The 27,243-nt window shown below is 34.1% G+C and overlaps 1 protein-coding gene across 1 annotated transcript; it reads left to right on the forward strand.

The window, feature by feature from the left end:
* Positions 1–26,732, forward strand: LOC132717723 (centromere-associated protein E-like; the record flags this gene model as incomplete). Its single annotated transcript, XM_060701270.1, has 5 exons — positions 1–72; positions 2,598–3,330; positions 6,302–6,385; positions 24,346–25,914; positions 26,458–26,732. Coding segments are annotated over 5 exons (2,733 nt in total), but the record flags the coding sequence as incomplete, so codon positions are not given.
* Positions 26,733–27,243: the final 511 nt, after the last annotated feature.

Genomic DNA, 27,243 nt, shown 5'->3' on the forward strand with positions numbered 1-27,243 from the left:
ATAAGCCACATATCAACAACGACTGCAATACAACACACTGATTTTACAGCTTGGTGGAATGAGATTGAACAGGTGAGCACATTTCGCTTTCATAGTAGTATTATTATCTTTGTAACTTTCAATAAAGTTTTAAATGTAGAAATAATATTTTAAAAGGCATAAATTCTTAAAAATGTAAAAATTTAATGGGATATTAAATTCAAATTCAATGATATAATCCATATAATCGTATAAATGGTTGACGCTACATGTACATGTACGTCAAAACAAGAGAAGAATTTCAAACGAGCCAATTTCCCCAAAGAGACATTTGAGCGCCCAATTTGATGTATGTAAGCTTTTCAAATTTTATTATTTTAGACTTAACGTCCTCAGTGGAGTTCCTTTAATTGTAAGATATTTTTTGTAAATTTTGGAAATCTCCAAACACAGAGTGAATAATTTTCACTTATCTCTGCGAACGCTTCGTGTATTTAGACTTAAAAATATACGCATTTCAAGTGTCAGTATTTTAAAAGCGTAACGATTTTCAGGTGTCGAGTACTTTAAGTGTTTCACGTTTTTCAGTTGTCAGGTGCTTTCAATATTTCTCGAAATGCAGGTGTCAAGTACTTTCAGAGTTTCTCGATTATCAGGTGTCAAGTACTGTCAATGTTTCACGAGTTTAAGTTTTCAAGTACCTTCAGCTAGTGTTTCTCGATTTTCAGATGTAAAGTTCTTTCAGAGTTTCTCGATTATCAGGTGTCAAGTACTGTCAATGTTTCACAATTTTTAGTTGTCAAGTTCTTTCAGTGTTTCACGAGTTTCAGTTGTCAAGTACTTTCAGTATTTCTCGATTTTCAGGTGTCAAGTACTTTCAGTGTTTCACGAGTTTCAGTTGTCGAGTACTTTCAGTATTTCTCGATTTTCAGGTGTAAAGTACGTTCAGTATTTCTCGATTTTCAGGTGTCGAGTACTTTAAGTGGTTCACGATTTTCAGTTTCGCGACGTTTTTCAGTTCGTATTTTCGTCAGGTTTTAAAGTCCGTTATTCAGTGTTTCACGAGTTTCGACTTCATTTTTCGCGTTTTTCAGTTTTTGTCAGTGTCTTTCATTTGAATTTCTCGATATTCAGATGTCAAGTACTTTCAGAGTTTCTCGACTATCAGGTGTCAAATACTGTCAATATTTCACGAGAGTTAGTTGTCAAGTACTTCCAGTGATTCACAATTTTCAGTTGTCAAAGTTTTCAGTGTATTACGATTTTCTGATTTCCATTCAGTGCGTTACAATTTACAAGTATCAGTTATTCCAGTCCTTTACAATTTTCAAGTACAAATTATATCAGTGCGTTTCACATTCAGGTGTCCAGTTATATCCGTGCATCACAATTTTCAATTACCAGTAATTCCAATATGTCCCAATTTTCAAGTTTCTCTGAATTTCAATGCTTTATAGCGTTTAACAATTTTCAGGTTCCCCGTCCATTCCGTGCTTCCCAATTTCCAGGATTCAAGTAATTAAAAAAAAATCACGATTTAAGGGTTTCCAGAATTTTCAGTGCTTCATAGTTTACAGGTTTTGCAATATTTTGCGTTCTTCACTATTTTAGTACTTTCAATGCTGCCGAAGTTTGATGCTTTTAGTAATAATAGTGCTTCAAAATTTTCAGATTTTACAGTACATTCATGCTTAAATATTTCAGGTTTCCGGTATTTCCAGTGTTTTTCGAAGCTTTCAATGCATCATGATTTTTCAGTTTTTAACAGCTTTAGTATTTTACAATTTCCAGGTTTCAAGTACGTGCTGCAATCGACTTTCCAAAGATATAAGTGACTGCCTAAAACATCACTGACTTTCCATTACAACCAGTGGATTCCATAGAAACCGTTGACTAACAGTGACTTCAAAAGTTACCATTTACATTCTTTAGGAACAAGCCAATTCCACATCAGCTGTTATTTTCCTAAGCAAAACTTATTGATTGGCAAGATGTATTTTTCTTCATTTACTGATGTTCCATAGCAAGCAGTGATTTCCAATAACAAATGAATTTTTTTATCAACATGTCACTTCTATAGAAGCCATTGACTCCCATTGCATTCATTGTTTCCCATAGCATACAGTGACTTTCCATATTTCGAATTTCCGTAGGAACCATTTTATTTCTTAGCTACCATTAACTTTCCATAGAAACTAATGATTTTTAATCAAGGAATCAAACATTGACTTTCATAGATACCTCTAACTTCCAAAGCCACCAATAGTTTTGTATAGCCACCAGTGAATTCTTACTAATGATTTTTCTCAGCAGTAACAAACTGTAATCGTTTTTTTACATTTGCACAATTTCAGATGCAGATATGGTCTTTGTGATATCAGTAAAAGATTAAGACTTAATATCTGTTTTTCATTGATATTAAACAGTGTATATTGTCCATTGTCATCAAGAGCCTTTATAATAAGTAGAGCCATCATGACTCTTGTTCATCAAATTTGTATTTCATTTATAATATTTTATAAGCAGATAAATTATTGGGTCAACATCTTCGATAAACTCTTGAAAAAGATCAAACCTCCAAACTCAAATGATAAAGCTGTTATTTAATTCCGTTTTAGATACTTCTTCGGCGAAGTTCTTCAGCTTTGAATATTCAGCAAACAATTGCCGAATTCAAAATTTGCCCTCTTGATCTGGAAGAAGAGAGAAGGATACAGAAAGAAATAAAAAAATGGAAGGACTATGAAGACGATGTTGACCGTCTGAAACAGGAAATGACAGCCGTGAAAGAAAATGTATCTGACATGAAAAAAGACATTGAAGACGTAAAGGGAAATGTAACTGAAGTAAACAAAGACATTGAAGGCATAAAGAAAATGGTAACTGACGTGAAAAGAGACCTAGAAGGCGTAAAAGAAAATATTACTGAAGTGAAGAAAGACTTTAAAGACGTGAAGGCAAATGTAACTGATGTGAAGAAAAGCCTAGAAGACGTAAAAGAAAATGATACTGCAGTGAAGAGAAACTTTGAAGGCATTAAGAAAAATGTAACTGACGTAAAAAGAGACCTAGAAGGCGTAAAAGAAAATATTGCTGAAGTGAAGAAAGACTTTAAAGACGTGAAGGCAAATGTAACTAACGTGAAGAAAGGCCTTGAAGACGTAAAAGAATATGATACTGCAGTGAAGAGAAACCTTGAAGGCATACAGGAAAATGTAACTGAAATGAATAAAGACCTTGAAGACGCAAAGGAAAATGATACTGCAATGAAGAGAGACATTGAAGACATTAAAGAAAATGTAACTGACGTGAAGAGAGACGTTGATGAGATCAAAAAGCGGCAAGGGACAGGTTTGTTACTTTTTAATCTTAAATATTTTATTGTTTAATGAATTCTACATTATTGAGATATCTTTAGGAAGGCTGAGAAAAGAACATACTAGAGTACTAACAAAATTTTTGGATTAAAAGATTTCATGACAACAGTTATAATTCTATAAATCAATGAATACAAACATGTACTTCTTTAGCGTTTTGACCCTGACGTTTCCAATTCATGATAACTATCAGCTCGTTTATTTTTTCGTTAATAGCTTTGACAAACTTCATAAATCTCTGCTGGTCCGTTTGATATAGTAAATAATTCCGTTTCCAGACAATTGCCAGAAATATAAACAATATAACAGTATTTAAGACAAACGAGAATTGTCTCTTCCGAAGATTATAATCGATTCCTTCCTCTTTGCAAATATAACAAATGTAATTTCTTGCGGTAAATATTAATTGTTAATCTACAATATTTCTAGGTTTTTAGTCACAAACAACTTCTGAAATTTGAAAATGTGCCGCAATGATAGATACTATCAGATTAACCGAAATTTCATAACATTTGTGTGTACTTTGTCAAAAGATACATGCACATCAATCAGTCCCGTGGATGATACGAGTGAATAATAACAATGTTTATCAAATGATCTTTACGGAAGTTAATGACGTGCCAGATCAATATTGTTGGACAGTACCAGTATATATATTTCCTTCAATATCCAAAAAGGAAATTACACCATTATAGATGGGGATTGAGTCGTTTATATTTCCCTTCTTAGTAATAGAAAGAGCACCGAAACACGAGGCTATCTGATTTGTACGAGGGGGCGTAGCCCCCGAGTATTAATCAGATTGCCGAGTGTTTTGGTGTTCTTTCTCTTTTGTATCATAGTCAAACATAAAAGCACTTTCCCTGTTGTCACAATATGAAACCCCGGCAAAAATGAACCAATGAACGAACATCTGAATATGACATTTCTGTCGCTTTCCCTTTCTCTGCCGTCACAATATGTAAACCCCAGCAAAAATGAGCCAATCAATGGGCATGTTCTGGAGTGCGGGTAACTAATACCCGCACTCCAGTTAACGCACTGTGCATGTATATGTATACGATTTAACCCTGACACATTTTCAACAGAAAGGTCTCCAAACTATGATACAATGTACATGTACAATATTTGACAAGTACTGTTTGTCTAATGTTAAAGTGACGTTTCATTTTACGTGAACACAAGTCACTGATCCATAAATTGCCCCCCCCCCCCTTTGAGGCCTCAAACAATGTCTAAATACCCTATTTAGGCCCCAAACAATGTTTTTCGTTTGAGAAATGTTTTTAAGAAAAGTGACCAACTACCTACATACCTATCTACCTATACCTATACCTACCTGTTTGTTTGTTTTGGGTTTTACGTCACACCGACACAGTATAGGCACATGTTCCAGCTTTACTGGTGGAACAAGATCTTAGGTGCCCTTCCGTGCATTATTTCAGGCACGAACGGGCACCTGAGTAGAACCACAGACGTTCCGTAAGCTAGCTGGATAGCTTCCTCACATGAAAGAATCCAAAGTCTCTGTCGGGATTCGAACCCACAGCGGTGAGGGGCAAGTGGTTTGAAGTCAACGCTCCTACCTACCTACATATACTTATACCTACCTACCTACCTAAACTGCGTAGTGCAGTTCGCCAACTAATCAATGTCTTGACTAACTACATTGTCAATTTGGGAAATGAGTACAGCGTTGAAGGTTTCATTTTCACTGGAAAGGTAACAGATGAATAATATATCAATAACACCTGTCATATGTTGCGGTTCAGATCGGAATATCCGCACCAAGGGGATCACGCCCACTGGGCGGTAACAATGCTTGACGACAGTAATTTCGGAACATTTTAGTGGTCACTGTTGATATAATTATTGCACACTTAAGTGGTAACTGTTACCTATAGCACACACCGAAATGGTAACTATTATCTACGACACACATAAGCGGTTACAATTATTATACAGTACACTTTTATGGTAACTGTTATCATACAGCACATGTTTCTGGTAACTGTATCATACAGCACATGTTTATGGTAACTGTTATCATACAGCACATGTTTATGGTAACTGTATCATACAGCACATGTTTATGGTAACTGTTATCATACAGCACATGTTTATGGTAACTGCATCATACAGCACATGTTTATGGTAACTGTTATCATACAGCACATGTTTATGGTAACTGTTATCATACAGCACATGTTTATGGTAACTGTATCATACAGCACATGTTTATGGTAACTGTTATCATACAGCACATGTTTATGGTAACTGTTATCATACAGCACATGTTTATGGTAACTGTTATCATACAGCACATGTTTATGGTAACTGTTATCATACAGCACATGTTTATGGTAACTGTATCATACAGCACATGTTTATGGTAACTGTATCATACAGCACATGTTTATGGTAACTGTTATCATACAGCACATGTTTATGGTAACTGTTATCATACAGCACATGTTTATGGTAAATGTTATCATACAGCACATGTTTATGGTAACTGTTATCATACAGCACATGTTTATGGTAACTGTTATCATACAGCACATGTTTATGGTAACTGTTATCATACAGCACATGTTTATGGTAACTGTTATCATACAGCACATGTTTATGGTAACTGTTATCATACAGCACATGTTTATGGTAACTGTTATCATACAGCACATGTTTATGGTAACTGTATCATACAGCACATGTTTATGGTAACTGTTATCATACAGCACATGTTTATGGTAACTGTTATCATACAGCACATGTTTATGGTAACTGTATCATACAGCACATGTTTATGATAACTGTATCATACAGCACATTTTAGTGGTTACTTCTATTATACAGCACAGATTCAATTACAATGGTTCAAGTATAGGTATCATAATTCTTATAACTGATTTGATTAAATTGTTTATGTTTCAATTATTCTTCAGATGAAACAAGGCAGGGCAGACAGAAGAAAGCAAACATTTTTCAGAGGTTTTTAGAGTGGAGACGTTATAACCGGATGAAAACAAGTAAAATTTTACTTAAATACGCTATGCATGTGACTTTCAATTATTGATACACAGTCAAACTTTTGTTAGAGACAAACTCCGATTTAAGACAAGTAAAATTTTACTTAAATACGCTATGCATGTGACTTTCAATTATTGATACACAGTCAAACCTTTGTTAAAGACAAACTCCGATTTAAGACCACCCTGTAGTTACAGACCACTTTTTGAGAAACATTCATTGAAAAATGTACATTCCTAATAAATACCTCTTGTCATTCAAGGCCATGCATGTTCTCTCTTTGGATGGTCCTTATTTACCAGTTTGACTGTACTGTGTTATAAGCTTGACTTTTTGCGGGAAAATCATGTTTCCGTTCTCGTTCCAGTCCATAACAATATGTTGTTTTTAATATTTTGTTGGAGTATTCCTTACTTTGTGTCATCCGATGAGTAAGAAAATATCGAGTGTGACTCCCGCTAGGCGGTGTTTATCATTATTATCATTATTTTTTTTTTTATGTACACACGATTTCTTCACCTGCCGAAACATAATAATTGAAAACGTGAAATTATTTTAATAGAATGTAACTTGATATGCAAGTTTGCTAATGTCTTGTATCAATAAAGTACAGGAAAATTCAACAGCATCCTAACTAGAATAAAATGAGCCGCGTCATGACAAAACCAACATAATGGGTTTGCGTTCAGCATGGATCGAATCCAGCCTGCGCATCCGTCTGGATCCATGCTGGTCGCACACCCATTATGTTGGTTTTGTAATGGCACGGCTCAACTGACCTTCCAATAAATGAAAATATGTAATGCTAAATTGTTTAACGAGAAATAGTTGGAGTTAAAAGGATATAACATCAATATAAAATGTTTGTTCTTAAGAAGATTGGAATTGTACAAATTATTCAGAACACTGCATTTGAAGATCATTAAATGTTTTGAACTTCCGTCCCTTCAGCTGTCCTTTGATGTGTAGAAAAACATAATCATAGGACAGAGTACCAGTTGTGCACCAAACTAAATCATGAACACTTCTTTATATAGAGGATATTGTATGAGTGTAGTTTAATACTAAATTTATTGAACGAGTTAAATAAAATCATATTATGCGAGCCTTTGGCGAGCATAATATTGTTTTATTTAACGAGTTCAATAAATTTAGTATTGAATCTACACGAATATAATATTTTTTTTTATCACATATATAAAATAAAAACAGTAAACTGTTAAAATGGGTAATTTTTAAATGACGCGCACATATAGTGTAACGCTAACATTGGCGCGCTTTTATATAACGCTATGTTTATATATAGCGCAAATGACGTCACGTCAAAGTGTCATTACACTAGTGTAATATCGTTTTTATTAAATAGAGGATATTTGTTTAGTTCAGTGTAAGATCGGAATATATTTCACCGAGTGAGCACCAAAAGGTATATTTCACGAATGGCGCAGCCACGAGTGAAATATGAACTTTTGGTGTTCACAAGGTGAAATATTAAGAGGATATTTTTTCGTTTGAGTGAAATATGGAATATATTTTCACGAAACATGATAAAATGCCACATATTTTCACGAGCCGGGACGGCGAGTGAAAATATGTGGCATTTTATCATGTTGAGTGAAAATATATACCATATTTCACGAAAAACGAAAAAATAACCTTTTTATTTAATTTCATTATCAAAGAAAAATGGTTACGAACCCTATTGCTTGCTACGCAACTGCAATTGTACAGCGCGCAGCAATATATTATTGCGTCTTGTTTTGCACACAATATTTGGCGCTACATTGTGACGTCACGTAAACAACTGTTTAAACGTCTGTACAGCGTTAATAACTGAATTAAAGATTAATAATATCTGTCATATGTTGCGGTTCGGACCGGAATATCCGTCCCGAGGGTCGCCCATTGGGCGGTTACGAGGCTTGCCGAGTTACCGCCCATGGGCGGGTTCCCGAGGGACGGATATTCCGATCCGAACCGCAAACATATGTTAGATATTTTTTCTTGCATATTCTGCCATATTATTTCATATTTAAAATGGTTTACCTCAATATGATATATGTTCATGGAAATTAAAGTCATTTCATCCCTAACTATTTTCTTACAATAGCGTATGAACTTACAACTTAAATAACAACAGTGAAATGACGTCATCATAAGCACATATTTCCCTTCTAAAACGACGTCATTTTAACGCGGTTCATTCATAAAGTGCGCTAAAATGACGTTGTTGTTTGGCACGCGACTCATCTGGCACCCCCCATGCCAGATGAAATTTCCGGCATGGGTAAAACTCACGGAAACGCCAGTCCGATATGCAAGAAATTGGTGTCCGGATTTATTTTCTTAGTTAGACCATTTTTTATCATTCTAGATAGTTTTCAAAGCAAAATTCAACAAAAATTTGATTTGTATTTATCAGATTTTTCAAACAAAATGGCGAAAGAAGTCCCTTAAAATGAATAATAGTTTTGACTCCGCCCACTTTCATATTTATATTTCATATTTATTTTTAAAAAATATGAAATATATTTGACTGATATAGCACCATATTTCATGGGTAAAATTAAATAAATTTCGATCTTACACTAAACTAAACAAATTTTCTTTTTATTACATGCAAAGAAACGTTTTAAAAAGACATTAAACCTAATACTGAATGAAAAGCGCGCCAAATACTAATACAACGTGACGTCATTTACGACGTCACGTCATTTAGTTGGTACCCAGTACTGTGCACGCTGGTATTTCAATGAAACAACGTAAGGGGCTTAAATTCAAAACAGTGAAATTATCAAAGTGGTAATTTCACTGTTTCAAACAGTGAAATTACCAGTTTTATATCACTGATATATTTCTATTAACCACCTAAAACCATGTAATAAATTTCTATAAACCACCTTGTGATAAATAGAGAATACCATGCTAGTGTCTGATATTATAAAATTTATCAGGCAAGGCTAAGAAAAAAATGAAGGGCGAGGCTTTATCATGCAACTGCTATGGTAACTGCCCGATAACACTTGCCTGATAATTATTTTTTAAAATCACGTCAGTAACCTGATATCAAAAATTAGTCCCGCCCATTTTAACGGACTTTTTTCAATTGCTTATATTCTCATTTTCATCAGCATGTGAATTCTACAATGTAATCTCATACCCTTACAAGTCTTAAATCAATATGCGAAATTTATTTATTTATTATTTCGATTTCAATTACGAATAAATTAGATAGCGAATATTTTTAGCACCATCTAAATGAAGTGACGTCATAATTTATATTGCAAATGACATCATCGATGTTCACGTCATACTATATCCTGAAATATTCGGTTCTCGATAATGTAACAATAAAATGCAAAAACAACAAATGGAAAAAAGACTCACCTTTATTCTAAATACATCATTGAATCCATAAATATATTCTCTTTAAGTTTTTTAATTGTTAACAATCAATGAAATAACGAATAAAAAATATTTTCAAAAAATATAACAACTGTCAAAAAAGGATTTCCAAAATGGCGTCTTGAATTCTCGATAACTCGAGATAAATCTCAAAACGAGGCTGTATTAAGTATGGTGGCCCAGTGTTGACATGCTATAAACAACAGTTGCAGTAGAACACTGTATTCTTTCTCACAACACGGACTGGAGAGCAGTATTTAAGGTGAACCCAATGGGAACAAGTAGCATTATCACACTGTGCCCAGTGGGTGAATTCTATTGCACCATGGGAATGCTTGTCTACATAATATTGATGACATTGGCAACACTTATCTTCATCAGGTATTTCTGATTCATTTTCACTATCAGAGAGGTCTGATTTTTCAGAAAGTTCAATGTTTTGTTTGGATGGACCTGGCTTTTGTTTATCATTTATTTGAAGATTGAAGCTGGTGGCTGAATTCTTTTTGTTCTTAGGAGTTTTAGTTTTTTTCTTTTTAGGATCATTTGAACTAATTTTACTGTTACTTTCATCAATGTATTTTTTCATTTTTTCTACAGTTTCACCTTCCAATGCTTTTCCACCAACAATACTATTTATGCTTTTACGTTTTTTCTTCATGATTTTTATATGTACATCACCACCTTTCTTATCAAAAAAGTTATTTTCTGCTGTTTCAGATTTTTTTGTGATCTCCTGATGCTGTCACTTCATCATCAACTATGTAAAGTTCAGATGGTTTGATTTTACTTTTTTAAAAGTTCAACCATAGAGGACGAGTTCTTGAATGGATAAATGCCTGCCTTATTGAAAGAAGCTTGTAAATTTAAAGGACTTAGAGCAAATGAGTATGCCTTGCAAGCAAGTGAGCAGACATCATAACGAGTGACAACTCTGTGATGTGTTCTGTGATGTGTTCTAGCAAATTTAGAACATTCTTGAGCATATTTCAGTTGCAGGGGACCAAAACATCCAATGTCCATAGGCTGGAGGATATGAGAGGTGTGTGGTGGCAAGACAAACAGAACAATATTTTGCTGTTTAGCCCATTCAACAAGATCTACTGATATGTGACTACGATGACCATCATACAGTATAAGAATTGAGTCATCTGATCTTCCCTGCAAAACTTCATAAAATGATTTTGCAAATAATCTTTAAAAACAACACTATTTGACCAACCACTTGGTGTCATGATACCATCAGCACCTGGACTTTTTCCTTCCAAGAGACCATCTAACATTCGGACACCAGGGAAAACAAAATATGGAGGGATTTGCATTCCAGCTGCATTGCCAGCCCCTATTATAGTGACAGTTTTACCACGCTCAGACATGATAACTTGTGCCTTACAATCTTTTCCACTAACAACACTAGGGGGTTTATATTCAGTATTTATTCCCTTTTCATCAATGTTATAGATAAGGTGCGGTTTGTCAAATAAATCATATTTACGTAAAATTCTTTCAAGTTCATTAAAGTATTTAGTGACAGATTTTTCACTGGCACATTTAGCACGTTGTTCAGACTTGAAGGACGGACAACATTAAGTTCTGGCCACCTTTTTATGAAGTTATAAAACCAATTAAGAGTGAATGGCTGATCATCTTTCCTCTTGCCTAAAGAAACAGCATAATCAGAGGCTAAATTGACTACTTTAGCCCTCGTGTAACCATATCCAACAGAAGCAAGATCTTTTAAGTGTTCACACAATTTAGCTTCTTCATCTAAAGAAAGCACAGGGCAGGGTCCTGATTTGACACAATCAACTGATATTCTATTATCAACCCGGTCTCTCAAAGTAGTAAGAGGAACTCCATTTAGCTTTGCAGCTCTATATACTGGAATTCCTTCATCTTTCACCATTTTATAAGCTGATGTCATAGCAGTTGGTGACCATAGTCGTAGTCTTGACCTATCTGCAGGTTGAGTAAGCTGAAATGAACCAGAATAAACAATCTTTTAATGCATATTTTGGCTTATTTTGAATACCACATATATTAAACATGAATAAATAACAAAAATGTGTTCATTTCCTTTATTAGATGGTCTTAACATCAACTTAGATTCAATACAGATTATGTCCAGTCTGTATTTAACTATTGCAATTAATAAGATCTATGGCCCTGATTTGCTTCCGCATTTTATTTTTTTGACAGGTGCTAGTGACGTATCACTTGGTCTATTTTTAGAACTAATGTTGATTTGCTTGCGTCATCCATCGGCTGCTGTCGGAGGCTTGCAGATTAATTAAAATGGAGGATTGGATTAAAATGGAGGATTGTATAAAACAGAAAAAAAGCATTAGTGAAAACTGTATAAAATTGATGATTTGTAAATAAAAGAGTAAGTTTACTTTTATCCTGAACATTTTTACCGTGAAAACAGTTTTTATTGAAGCAACTGAATACACAGTGTTGACTTGGAGGTTTCCTTGTCAAATGACGTCAAACTCGTGAAAAAAAACACGCGATTATTTATTCTATCGGGAATTCCATTATATCGAGAACTGAATATCTGAGGATACATGTAATCATAACAAACAGGCTAGACGATTTTCTTTGAGAACTTGTGAATGTTTACTTTATTTCGCCGGATTATTATTTAATAAGTGAACAAATTGTTTCGTTTAAAAATAAGACGCATGTTTGTGTAGCTTGTGTTTGATTGCCGATTTGACTTTTCTTTGATTGAAATTATCGTGAACTTTTGAATTTGACAATTCAAGACAAAAATTGCAGTATAAAAGTTTAGTTTATGTGATTCTACGCGGATTTTTGGATCGATGTTTAAATTAAAGGTAAGAATGTTATCGTATTAGGCCTACATTCTGTTGTATCTTTTATCCGAGTCGAAAGAAAAAATGGCCGCCAATTACAAATTCAAAGTTTCAGGGGCGGAGGATTTTGTTTTCAAGAATTATTTCTTTGAACAAAAATCCCCCTTTTTAACGAAATTCGCTATTTAAAAAGTAGATTATTTTGTTATTTTGACAGTTATTATGTGTTACATGATAAATAGAAAATTTAAAGGCCTCGCCCTTTCTAGCCCATATCAGCCTCGCCTGATAAAATTGATATCAAAAGACAGTAGCATGCTTTCTCTATTTATTACACTCCTGTGTCGCGGTTTATGTGATAAATAGAGGATATTGAATGAGTGTAAGTTCAATACTGAATTTATTGCACCAGTTGAATAAAATTATATTATGCGGGCGAGCATAATATAATTTTATTCAACGAGTGCAATAAATTCAGTAATGAACTTGCACGAATTAAATATTCTATTTATCACATAGGTCATACCCAAAATAAAGACCGTTTACAGTGAAATAAGAGTCATTTTTCATTGACGCGCCTACAGTATAACGCTAACATTTAGCGCGTCTTTACACTTTGTTTGTATAACTCTTATCACGTCACGTCAAAATATATGCACGGCCGTGCAATACCATATTTACGGAGTCGCAAAATCGGCACGGGTGTGTGATAAGTAATAGAAAGAGCACCGAAACACGAGGCTATCTGATTTGTACGAGGGGGCGTAGCCCCCGAGTATAAATCAGATTGCCGAGTGTTTTGGTGATCTTTCTCTTTTGTATCATGGTCAAACATAAAAACACGTTCCCTGATGTCACAATTTTAAACCCCGGGAAAAAGTAACCAATGATCGAGCATCTGAATATGATATTTCTGCCGCTTTCCCTTTCTCTGCCGTCACAATATGTAAACCCCAGCAAAATGAGCCAATCAACGGGCAGGATCTGAAGTGCGGGTAACTGATACCTTCACTCCAGTTACCGCACTGTGCATGTATATGTATACGATTTAACTCTGACACTTTTTCAACAGAAAGGTCCCCAAACTATGATACAAATAACACCCTGGATGAACAAGTTTTGTCACGTGACCACAAATGCAAACGCCGATTTAACATTTCAGCAAATATTTGCAGATATCTTTTTTTCCACTGCGAGCACAAAAAAAGACATAGACCTTAGGACCCGGCGTAAATTAAGCTTTTATATTATGTGAGTAGTCATTACTAGACTTTAGTAGTTTTTTAGAACACTTCGACACAAATGTTTTTTTCGCAAAGCAAACGCCGATAGGTTTTACTTTTTCCTATCATTTTTTTTCACTGGAAATACATGTTGAGGTAAAATAATAGAGGATATGTCTTTTTACATGCCATTCCCGTCCCTAACTCATTTATAATTCCATTAGCAAAGTTATATTTGACGCAATCCCATGTCATTCCCCGTATTGTCTAATTTGCAAACGTCGTTTGAACATGTAAAATATGCAAACGCCGGTTGAACATATTAGATATATAATATTTCTTGCATCTCAGACAGGACTTTCTTGCATCTTAGACAGGATTATCTACCGTTTACACCGGTGCTGGAAAACTCTGTCTTACATCCCTATGTAAGACAAGTCGCGTGCTTTAAATTACGTCATTGATGCGCGCCTTTTATGAATGAATCGCGTTCTTAAATGACGTCATTTTTCGGTTATGAATGAAGTTGTATACGCTACTATAAGAAAAACGTGCGTAATGATAATATCAGTTTTCATAATTTCTGTTCCGAAAATAATTGACATGTAATATGCAAGAAAAAGAATCAAACACCGGCTGTCGGTACAGACGGGAATATCTAGCTCTCGGTTAACTGTTTAGCGGAAACTCGGCAGAGCCTCGTCACCGCTGTAAACAGTTACCCTCGAGCTAGATATTCCGGTCTGTACCGACAGCCGGTGTAAGATTCTTATAATCTACCGTTTACACCGGTGCTGGAAATCTCTGTCTTACACCCCCATGTAAGACAAGTCGCGTGCTTTAAATGACGTCATTGACACGCGCCTTTAATGAATGAATCGCGTTCTTAGGATGACGTCATTTTTCCTTTATGAATGAAGTTGTATATGTTCATACCCTACTATAAGAAAAAAGTGCGAGATATATACATCAGTTTTCATAATTTCTGTTCCGAAAATATTTGACATGTAATATGCAAGAAAAAGAATCAAACACCGGTTGTTGGTACAGATGGGAATATCTAGCTCTCAGGTAACTATTAAGCGGAAACTCGACAGATATTCCGGTCGGTACCGGCAGCCGGTGTAAGATTCTTATAAACCGGTCGTTATTTAAGTCAAGTTGCAAATATTACAATTCTCTGAACAAAAGACTTCTCTCTTTTCTCCTTTTTTTATTTTAAAACATTATTCTTCTTGAATAACAAACTTTTATAAAACTTCTGTATATCCCATATATACATGTATACATAAAACCATATAATCTTCTCAAAAATCAATTCCACACAAAATCCGTCGGGAATAAACTTTGATTTAAAAATGTAGAAAAAAATTCCATCTTCTTAGGTTGAACTATACAGCGACGTTGAACTACACAGTGAGATCACTTGGAGTTACTTGTTTCAAATAAAATTTAACGAAGGTATTTTCTTTTGACCAATCTGCAGCGTTGAGAATTTGGACCTAAAGCTCTTGTAGAATGTGCTGTTTCGTTTTTATGTTTATCTTCATAAGCCTCTTGAATAGTTTTAAGAATATATGAAGCCAAAGTTTGTGAAGAAGCTTTAGAATGAGGTACATTAATTGTCAGAAATAAACTTGTTTAATCTTTACGTCTGAAGGATTTAGTTCTTTTAAGATAGATAGCAAATGCTCTTCTTGGATGGTCTTAAAAGCTGGTACAAAAATTTTTGCTGATGAATGACCAGGTCTATCCTGTTTAGCCAAACCTTGTCTGCTAAAAGTTTCCCCATCTGCCTTCACAGAAATAGCTCCTCCTAATGTTAACGCTTGAAGGTGGCTGGCTCCCCTGAATGTCGTGATAGCTGTAAGAAAAACAACTTTATATGTTAAAAATTCAATTGATGTTTTTCTCAAAGGTTCAAAAGGAAATGTTTGTAGTGAACTAAGAACTTTAGGCAAATCCCATTCAGGCAACAACTTTGTTACAGGAGTTCTTAAATTGAATACTTTTAATTATCTGATAACAAACGGATGTTGACCAATAGGTGTGCTATCTACTGGAGGTAAAACTGCAGATAAAATAGAGCGGTAACCTACTGTAAACCTTTATTGTACAAATCTGATAAAAACTCAGCACAAGTATTTAAGGATGCTGTGAAGGAATCAATATTCTTTTGACGACACCATATCATAAATTGTCTTAATTTACTGGAGTAATCTTTCTGAGTACCAGTTCTCCAGCTGGTTGTAAGAAGTTTTGAAAAAACCTTTTTCTCTAAACTGTCTGTCGATAGCAACCATGCAGTCAATTTCAGAACACCTGGATTTGGATGACATATCTGAGATTTTGGTTGTTGTAACACGTTTGTAACCAATAGAAGACATAACGGTTGAGCTTCCGACAGATTCAATAAATCTGGAAACCATGGGCGTAGTGGCCAGAATGTTATTAGAATCAGTTTGCAATGAAATTGTTTAATATGATGAAGAACTCTGGAAATGAGACAAATATAGTTCAGCGTTCAAAAAGACATCAACGGGTGCTTGCATATATTTCAAATGACCAACCGACGTTTGCCCATTTTACATAATCAAACGACGTTTGCAAAATCGACAACAAGTGGAAAACATGGGTTTATCTCGAATATAACATTGCTAATGAAATCATGAATAAATTAGGTACGAAAATTACTTGTAAAAAACATATATCTTCTATTATTTTCCCTCAACATAGGTTTCCAGTGAACAAAAAAGATTAGAAAAGGTAAAACCTATCGGCGTTTGCCTACAAAAAAGAAAATTTGTGTCGAAGTGTTCTAAAAAATCACAGAAGCCTCGCAATTACTACCTACATAAAATAAAAGCTCAATTAACGCCGGGTCCTAAGGTCTTGGTCATAATTTTGTGGATGCAGTAGAAAAAAAGATATCTTCAAATAATTACCTGAAATCGGGTCCGTAATTGCTGAAATGTAAAATCGGCGTTTGCATTTGTGGTCACGTGACAAAACTTGTTCATCCAGGGTGAATAAAGTCACGGCGCCATTTAATAGATTTATTGATTTAAAAATGATTACAAAAAATACGAATCCTAATACCAATTTATCACACACCCGTGCCGATTTTGTGACTCCGTAAATATTGTATTGCACGGCCGTGCATATATTTTGACGTGACGTCATTAACGTTATACAAACATAGCGTTAAGACGCTAGTCTAAACTATAGGCGCGTCAATGAAAAATGACTCTTATTTCACTTTAAACGGTCTTTTTTTTTGGGGGGGGGGGGGGGGGGGTATGTGATAAATAGAATATTAAATTCGTGTAAGTTCATTATTGAATTTATTGCACTCGTTGAATAAAATAATATTATGCTCGACAGAGGCTCGCATAATATAAATTTATTCAACTCGTGCAATAAATTCAGTATTGAACTTACACTCATTCAATATCCTCTTTTTATCAACTCTTTGACGACCAAACGAAAACGTTACAATAGGGCAAATGACGCCATATTTTCTAGTGACGTCAGGAATACGTACACACACTTTTCCATGAATTTTGACTCTTATACGTAGTGTTTAAAGGATACTGTGATGCATCAAAGTAATGAACTAACCCATTTTTTTGTCGTGCGTCGGTTTTACGTTACTTGGGTAACTGTATGATGAGTCGTTTTCTCGACACGCCGGTTACACGGCTTTTTCTTTTGTTTTCTTATTTGAGACATATTTCACCTTCAAGTGATAGATAATTCATATTTTTTATCAATTACTCTCACGACAATATCTGCAGTGCACGAAAACTCTACGGGACCGGGCAATATAGAAAAACAATCGAAAATCTGTGAAAAAAATGTTAAAAGCATATCGACCTAACGGAGTAAACACTAACGACGACATAGCCTACAACGACATGACGGGTGTCGCTCACTGACATAACGCCACTTCCTTTTTGGTTTGTTAAAGTATATTGTTACGAGCCAGGCGTAACGAGGAGAAAAAAAGCCAGCAACAAACTTTTAACAATAACAAATTTATTACAGAAAAATTAATAAAGAAAATCAAAATAACAAATTATGTGTACAAATACCTGAAGTCCAAATAAAAATGTAAAATTCAAATATCTTATCTGATCCTGGAATGATCCTTTTTGAATAGCACAGTTAAATCCAAGTTAAATCCAAGAACAGTTTAGAATAAATTCCCACAATAAAATCCACAAGAATAATTTATTTTAAAATCCAAGCTCCAATAATTCACTTAATATCCAAGTTGAATAATACTCCAAATATATTGATGACTTAAAAAGTAACTGATGACTTAAAAGATCACTGATGACTTAAAAGGTACCCAAATGAAAAATATCCCGTAATATATATATAAACTAGGAACATTCCAGAAAAGTCTATTATGTTCTATCATAATCTAGCAACTTCAACAATAAAGATCATTCCGGAAATTTCTATCTTAATATAATGCATGAGTTTGCTACAACAGTTAAAAAAGTTCTAGTACATACATGTAGTTTATGTTCTAAAAATAGAACAATGATAATATTGGAAATACAAACTGGTCAGATATAAATTATATTTATGTAATATGTTGCATACATAACAATATAAAGTTTCCTTTTAAAAGGAAAGGCTTGCACAGTTGTGCCTTCATCCCAACCCTTTAAAATTGTTTTTTTTTTTTTTTTTTTCAATTTATTATCACAATTTTTTTGAATTACGGTATTTGTATATCATTAAAGGGTTTATTTAGTTGATTTTTTTTTTTTTTTTTTTTTTTGAAGAACGAATAAGTTTTTTGTCAAAACGATTTGAAATCTATTCTCTATTGTATAAAACTAATAAAGAAAATGATCAATCGTAAAAATACTAAACGTGGAGATCTACCTATCATACCACGGATTTATATTTGTAATATAAATCCGTGATCATACTGAAGGGAAACAAGTGTGCACATTTCATTTCCCCTTTTTCGCAGAGAAATCATTCGTTTGCATTATAGACAAGTAAATGCACTAAAATACTTCGTTACGTGGTACCAATTAATAAGCATGTATCAACTATGTTACACGATCACAAATACGATGCGCTATCTGTAGATCAGCACGTGGCAAGGTTAATGATATGCATCGGCTATTTTTAGATTACCTCATTGCGTTCAGTAGATCTAAATATAACTCGATCATGCATGATTTGGTAAGCAGGACCACCCTTTGAAGACGGAATACTACTACAGTCACCATTCGCTATTGTATAAAACTAATACAGACAAAAAACAATTATAAAAGAAACTAACTTTTGCGTCTTGAAAAACAATTGAAACGGAACAATTTCGTTTATAATTTATTATGAATCAAGTAAAAATAGAAATCCTATTTATATAAACAAACTGGGATTACCGAAGTTACTAAAATAGCTTAGATTTCCGTAATATTACTTCGTCTAATTCCGCAGTATGACGGAATCGCCCGAATTGTCACGATTGCAATCGGAACTACATCGGCTATTATCATTAATCCGAAGAGTGACGGAAAAGGCCGAAAAGTTGCGATTGGCACGATTGCAGCTGGTTTCCCGTTCAATCATGCACTAACAATTGGAAACAGGAAACCACCTTACCGGAACAAGTTATTCAAAACAAATGGCTGCAAGCCAATAAAGATTAAGCTGAAGGAGCATGATATCTGTCACCGGTACGGCGGCTTAGGTGGCCGAGCAGGTAGGTAGGTAGTAGGCAGGCAGGCAGGCAGTCCAGGTAGGTACGGCAGGTAGGTAAGCAGGTAAGGTAATACGTAGGTAGTCCGGCATGTAGGCAGTAAGGTAGGTAAGCAGGCAGAACAGGCATGTAGTTAGGCAGGTAGGCAGTCAGGTACGTAGGTAGTTAGGTAGGCAGGCAGGTAGGTAGTCAGGCAGGTAAGTAGGAAGTCAGGAAGTCAGGTATCTAGGCAGGCAGGTAGGTGACTAGGCAGGTAGGCAGTCAGGTAGGTAGGTAGATAGGCAGGTAGGTAGTCAGGTAGGTAGGCAGGTAATCAGGCAGATAGGTACATAGATAGGTACATAGATCTTTGTACGTCACGTCATGCTCAATTGGATTTAATAAAAAAAAGGACATTGGTCGATCAACGGTATGAACCTTAAGGTGACTCACATCTAATATTAAAATTGTTATATCGTTCTCATATTTTTTCTACGTCTATATGGCAAAAATTAATACCTTTCAGTTGAATACCTGAAGATGACCCCAACCTCATTAAATGTAGATAAAGTTAGTGCATACTACTTCATATTTTGCTGCAAACCATTTACATGTAATTTGTTTCGGCAGACCAATAACATATTGGTACTTAATGTCTTCTTAAACTGCCAGGAATAATGTACATGAAGACATCATGCTTAAGTATTGATTCAAAGCATATTTTATCCTGTATGTTAAATTGTCAATGGTCTATATTTAGCCTTTTTCAGTCTACAAAACATGCGTTTGCAAAAGTTATATAAATTGAGAGAAAAAAAAACCCACACAACTATCTCTGGAACTGTAGTACAACCAAAACCAACATTATATAACTTGTGTGCAAACGATAAGCGTACGACGTGCTTTACGCTTCATAATGATTTACCACTTATTAAATAATAAAATACGGTAAAACGTGCCGTAACATAGACACTGGCAGTGACAAAAGCTATCATAAGAACTCTAGGACATTTTCAGAGTTATCGCAAGAACTCCGTGACATTTGGAAAATCGGGTATAAATCTATTAGCCTGGGCATTACATTTGCAACTTTCCATTATAATTAGGTAATGGCAACGAAGAAGATCATAAATGAATAGGTCAATACGTTCGAGTGCGCAAGTAATTTGGAATTTTTACACAAAGCTACCAGATTTTAAACAAGAGGCGATGACAAATGGACTTTAAAGTTTTTTTCTGAAATAAGATACAAATTTGTAATCAAAGTTTAATTTAGCACTTGAACTCCCCATTTAACTATATTTCAATTTTTCACGTGTTTCTCCAGTATACAATAAAGTTTTCCGACGAAATCTGTTACGTTTTTCATGAACTGCGTGACGTTATTTGAGCCGTGTCATGACAAAACCAACATAATTGGTTTGCAACCAGCATGGATCCAGACCAGCCTGCGCACCCGCGCAGTCTGATCAGGATCCATGCTGTTCGCTATCAGATTCTCTATTTGTAATAGGGTTAGTAAGCGAACAGCATGGATCCTGATCAGACTGCGCGGATGCGCAGGCTGGTCTTGATCCATGCTGGTCGCAAACCCATTATGTTGGTTTTGTCATGACACGGCTCATTTTGTTTTTGAAGCCCAAGAGGTAACTCCGTTTATTGTTCCCGTAATAGGTAAAATAGGGTCGGGGATCCACTATTTTACCTTACAATTTATTATAATGTTACAAAAAACATATAAAGGGCATAAAATCAATTTATCAATTTATATCAATTCATACATTATTTTATAATACATACAATACACAGAAGATAAATGTTCTCTTGGGACTCAGAGTATTTCATTTCCACATAAAACTGGATATAATATACACAAACTGTAATATATAAGTAGTTAATTCAAAAAAGGTTCTATCTATTTGCTATCATATCAACTAATGAGTACATAGATTTTTTAACTTTTGTATAACTAACTATTGAAGATGCTAGCTTTAAACTGCAGACGAGGCCTTGTATAGATGGTATTATCTCCTTCTTCTTGCACAAGAATATATATCTTTTTAATTCTAGACAAAAAATGTTAAATTGACATTGGTCACCTTTTTGATACCCTAAAATAAATGTTTTACAATCAACCTTCCAATCAACATTATGACAAGTTATCATAATAACTCCATCCTTCGTGTAACCGTTCCTCCCCCGTGATAGTATGCACTGTCTTACCTTAAATCCTGGCTCCTCCCCTGGTTGGCTATGCTTGTCAAAAAGTAATAAATTTCTATCTATAGATATATAAAGTTTGTTTCAGTTGTCCGTGCATATTCACCAGTGATGGAACATTTTTTAACATTTTTCTTTTTTGTTTGTTTTTTATGCGAAATTTTTAGTAGATCTAGTATAGTGATAGAAATGGTAAGATTTTGATTTACTGAAAATTTATTTATTCTATGTTTTGAATGTTTTAAAAAATGTCTTTACAATATGTTATTTTGTCACGGAAGTGAAAGCAGACGACAATTTATTGTTTTATTTAATTATTGGTGACTTATGATGTTATACATGTATAATTATAGTCCACTGTTTGTTATTAACGGTTTGATTAGATATTTACCACTCATTTATATTTGAAAGCTGAGTTATACGCTGAAAAACCAAAGTCGAGTGAGCTTCAGATGGCTTGAGTTTCATAATTAGCCTTGAAAAAAGTTATTTAACATTTCATATTTTTACATTTAATATAATCCATGAAAAATGTAAAATATCAAATAATGAAGGATAAACATGAAATAGGTTAGAGTCACCGGACCAATGCTCAACCAGTATTTCATAAAATCCAGAAAAACTCTTTCACTCGGAAACTTATTTTTGTTACAAAGCTGGGCCTTTCAAATGCGTTGACAAATAAAGTGTTTTAAAGAGGTTTTTCACTTGGAGGGGGGGGGGATTACTTATTCTCATATTCTATCACTGCAAACAAGGTAAAGTGTGATACATGATGTAATACACAGTTGGTCTGCCTTTTCAGTGGTGTGTCCGGACAGCTGCCATATTTGTTAACATGTTCATAGCAATTGCCTGGTATGGGAAGCCGAGTTTTGATGATTTGTGGAGGCCTTTCCTATGGAACTCAATTGAAAACATAAGAGTAAAGGAAAATTAACAAAGCATTGTCCAAATTTGCCCTAAATAATCATTATTTCAGTCCTTTAAATAGTTTTTACTGCAACTTTTATTATAGACATATATTTTGTACTGTTTATTATCGTTTGCAAAATTGCCAAGTTCTATAGAGTTTACAGGTCAGTTATTAATAGCACACATAATCTCCGAGCCTTTTTTTTCCACTTAAATTACGCATACATCGTACGCAAATAAAAGTATTGGTCGAGCAATGGGCTGGTCGAGCACAGGTACGGTGACTCGATAGATGATGTGTTTTAAAGTAGACAATTATTCAATAATGTAATTTTAATGTCCCTCTGACACAATAGTCAATTGTGTCCAAAGTGTGGTGAAAAGGGCCAAGAAGATGTGATTGTGTTTGGCAATTAAAATGGGTAATTGAATATTTGCCTACTTTAAAACACATCATCTATTATTCATATGGCATTTTGTTCTAACCTAGCAAGTAAGTAACCATGTAAATAGCAATTCAATGCTGGGAGTTGATGACTAAGTTTTTTTTCTCCCAAAATATCGAGTATAAGTCTACCGAAAGTAAGTTAATTCTTAGATATAAAAGTAAACAATATGGTTTAAGAAATCGAAAGTGCAAAATGCCAACCTGTTGACATAGGGTCCAGTATGTTTATATCATTTGATTTTTACATGGTTGTCAGACATATTACATGTAAAATCACGCGGTAGAAATACTTTTATAGTCTGATTTAATTGACCTGTCAATATGAATACATTTTATAAGATTAATTTGAATATTCGATCCAACTTCGGTTATATCCATGTAGTTAAAGATAATTAAAATGGAAAATATAAATAATGTTTTGAAAAGTCACAATCACATCCTGTTAAGTGATTGCCTGGTATACGAGTGGTCAGTGGTCAGAGGATAACTGTTGTCATAGTTTCTTTTCTTTATTTTTTTTAAGTATTTTTTAATAGAAATGACCAAGTGTTTACAAAAATGTAGAACTGAACCAGCTAGTGGTACTCCTTATTGCGTTAAGACGCTCAGTATAACTACATGTATATTACAGAAACAAATAAATGTAATCACATGTTATAAGGTGCTTTGCCGAAATCAGAAGGAATTACTTCCTGTTTCGAGTAAAAATTTCCACCTTCTTATTTCCCCTCCGTGAACTATTTGTTTTCATATTTTTAATGTAAAAATATCATTTGATCAGGATTTGCTTTCATTTTTAAAACGGTTTAAACATGTTAAATATATATCGTTATTGGTGTGTGTGTTCATGCAATGAACTATAGAAGAAATATTTTCTTCTTTAGCTTGTCCACACCCTCCCCCATCAATTCTTCGGGTTCAGAATGAATAAGGAAAATGCTTATTTTCAAGCATACAATGTGTTAATTATAACGATGGAAATACTTCGTTTTGCATATGAGTTTATGCAATTATTAAAACAAAGTTTAGCTTTAATTATGCATTGTTAATTTTAAACATAGCATCTGAATATAATATTACATAATTATCTACTTCTTATTTGTCATTTTGCATTATTTGTTCCTAACCATGCAAAATTGAAGTTAGTAACACCTCAGCATTTTATATATTACATAGAAAGATTGTCACTGATTAACATTTTTTTCTACTCTCTTTTCAGAACTTCAATGCGACCTGATTAAATTCTACAGAAAAAGGTGTAGTTCAATACCTCTCTCACCGCTTCTTGAAGAAGTAGAGACACCTTTAGCTGGGTTCTATGTGATTCCAGATATAGTCGCCGTAAAACAGAAGTCCCTAACTTGTCATGAAGAGGAGAAAACACCTATCAAGTCTTCGAGGAACCTGTTTTCAACCGGAAGTCAAGATCAACAAGAAATTTATCTATCAGCTGATGCAGGTTTTGGTAAAACTGCTTTCTCAAAATATCTTGCAATCACGTGGTGTCAAGCTCATTGCCACGATGAAAACTACGCCTGTTTTAAAGACGACGAGTTAAAGACGTTATTAGACTTCAAGTTCTTATTTTTGGTTTTATTAAGAGACTGTACCTCTGTTTGTAAAATTGACGATATGATTGAACAGCAAATTACGAGGAAACTTCCTACTTCTGCAATACTAGATGACGTTTTACGTAGAGAAAAATGCTTGATTATATTGGACGGTCTTGATGAATGGACTCACCCTGATAATAGCTGTAGCGAAGTAACAGAAAAAATCCCACATCGATACGTACGTGATAATTGTGTTATTCTAACGACAACTCGACCGTGGAAGCTTGGAGTTGCAGATCTCAAAACAAGTCAAATAAACAAAAAAGTAGAATTGGTTCAATTAAGTGAATATTCTACGTGGCAACTAGAAGAAAATGCTATAAGAAAAATGACCGGTGTCCGTGATGATAGAGTACTGGAAAGTAAAATATGTGACTTTAATAAAGTGATACGTGACCGTCGCCTAGAGCACATGCAAGTGATTCCACTCCTCCTCATGTATATAGTTTGCCTATGGTGCAACAACATTCCTATAGGAAATTCAAAACATGAAATTTACACCAATATCATTGAATTTCTGTTATCAAGAACGTCAAAGAAACACCCGGGAGTTCAACCATCTCGTGAATCGTCTGCCAGTGAAATTCCAGGTTACTTCAAAAGTCATGAATCTTTTAAAAAGTTTTACAGTCTTATAACATCATTAGCAGAACTAGCTTACCAAACATTATTGAATGAAACAAGAGAAAATATGCTGGTATTTGATAGAAATGTTGCTGATATATATCTCAAAGCAGCCGACATGAAATTAAGTCTTCTCTCGGGAATACTGTCAGAAAGTAGAAGTAAAACTTTAATTAAAGAAATTATTAAAGTGTCATTTTCTCACAAAACAATGCAAGAATTCTTTGCCGCCATATTTATAAGTTCTCAAAGTGACGCTCAGAAAACTGTTGTAGAAAAATGTAGAAATGTTCAAGATATTCTGGACATGTCAAAAATTTGTGAATTTATAAGTGGAATGAATGCTGACCGGATGTGTGAAATATCAAATGGTTTGATGTCTGTGATAAATAAAGACGAGAAAACACGCAACTATAGAACTAGGACAGATTACAGTACCTCATTGTATAACATACAGGAAATGTTTATGTCGTGTTTACAAATAATGCCTGAAAGTGAAAATATTCAATTATGTTTACAAGATTTCTTCATTCACCATCGCAACGTGCACAGTAAGCGGTTACAACGTTTGTCAAAACAAAATAAAACCAACATAAAATCACTTTATATAAAAAACAGTTTACGTGAAATTATAGATTTATTCTCTCTCACAGACTTCAGTCATATACAGAAACTTTACTATTATGGTGGCAGCAGGCAGGAGGCTGAGATAACCCGGATTTTGTTTCCCAGTTTACAGTACGTTACTTTGTTGTATGGTACATGGACAGATGATGTAGAAAATGTGAGTAAAAATTTAGCGCGAGTACAAAAATTACAATATTTATATATTGGCGGCTTCACGTTATCTCACAAAATACTGGAAACATTTTACAATTTTATCTCCCGTCAAAAATCAATGAAAGAGTTAACATTGAGGGAGTTACACTGTAAAGAACACAAGTACCGCCGCCATGATTGTAAGAGATGGAACTTGGACTTGTCTCAACATTCAACTCTATCAAAGTTACACTTGCAGTATTTACCTGGGAGGCTACAATTAAATATAACAACACCGTCATTAGTTGATGTTACGTTGTCGTTCATCAATCTAGATGGTGAAAGTTCATTGTTACTGTCACGTGACATGTTGAATATTGAACGTGTGGAGTTGACGGGGATAGAAATGTCTGCAGAAAGTTTACAGAACTTTATTACCGTGCTGGAAAATCTGCCGCAGTCAGTTACAGTAGAGATGAGAGACATTAAACCGAGAACAGAATATGACCGTGTTAGAGAAAATATATTGAGATCACAAACTTTTCATGTGATACAAGACTACGACTGGTGTGGGATTGAGTTCAAAACAATAAAACCAAGTAAAGAATAAACAAAGGAAAACATTGTAACATAAACTGATGAAATTACTTCAATAAATTCAAATGAAAACAATTTAAAAATGGACACTTAGAAAACAAAATGGCGGTTTTCTCAACGTTACTGTATACATGTACTGTATATTTTGGTCATTTAATTTACAAACATTTATTTCAGTTTAAAGTTTAATTAAGTGACAGTTGTTTATAAATAAATAAATAAAAACAATTTTAAGAGGAGAAATAATTCAAGGAAGTTTTTTTTATCGGAATTTAATGGATTACTTGGAATTAGGATTTGGAAATATTTTACAGGTAAGAGATTTTATATTGATTTTTTTATTTTTTATATTATTTCATTAAACACACAAACATATTGAAATAGATTATTCTAATTGAATTATGTAATAAGATTTTATTTAAATTAAATAAAAAAACTTAATATATAATAAAAAAAATCTAGTTTTAATATTTTTCCATATTTTTTTTATTTTTTAATTAAAATAAAACTTTACATTAACTTAG

This window comes from Ruditapes philippinarum, unplaced genomic scaffold (genome assembly GCF_026571515.1).
Source record: "Ruditapes philippinarum isolate M1 unplaced genomic scaffold, ASM2657151v2 ctg7314_1_1_1_1, whole genome shotgun sequence".
NCBI classification, from domain to species: domain Eukaryota; kingdom Metazoa; phylum Mollusca; class Bivalvia; order Venerida; family Veneridae; genus Ruditapes; species Ruditapes philippinarum.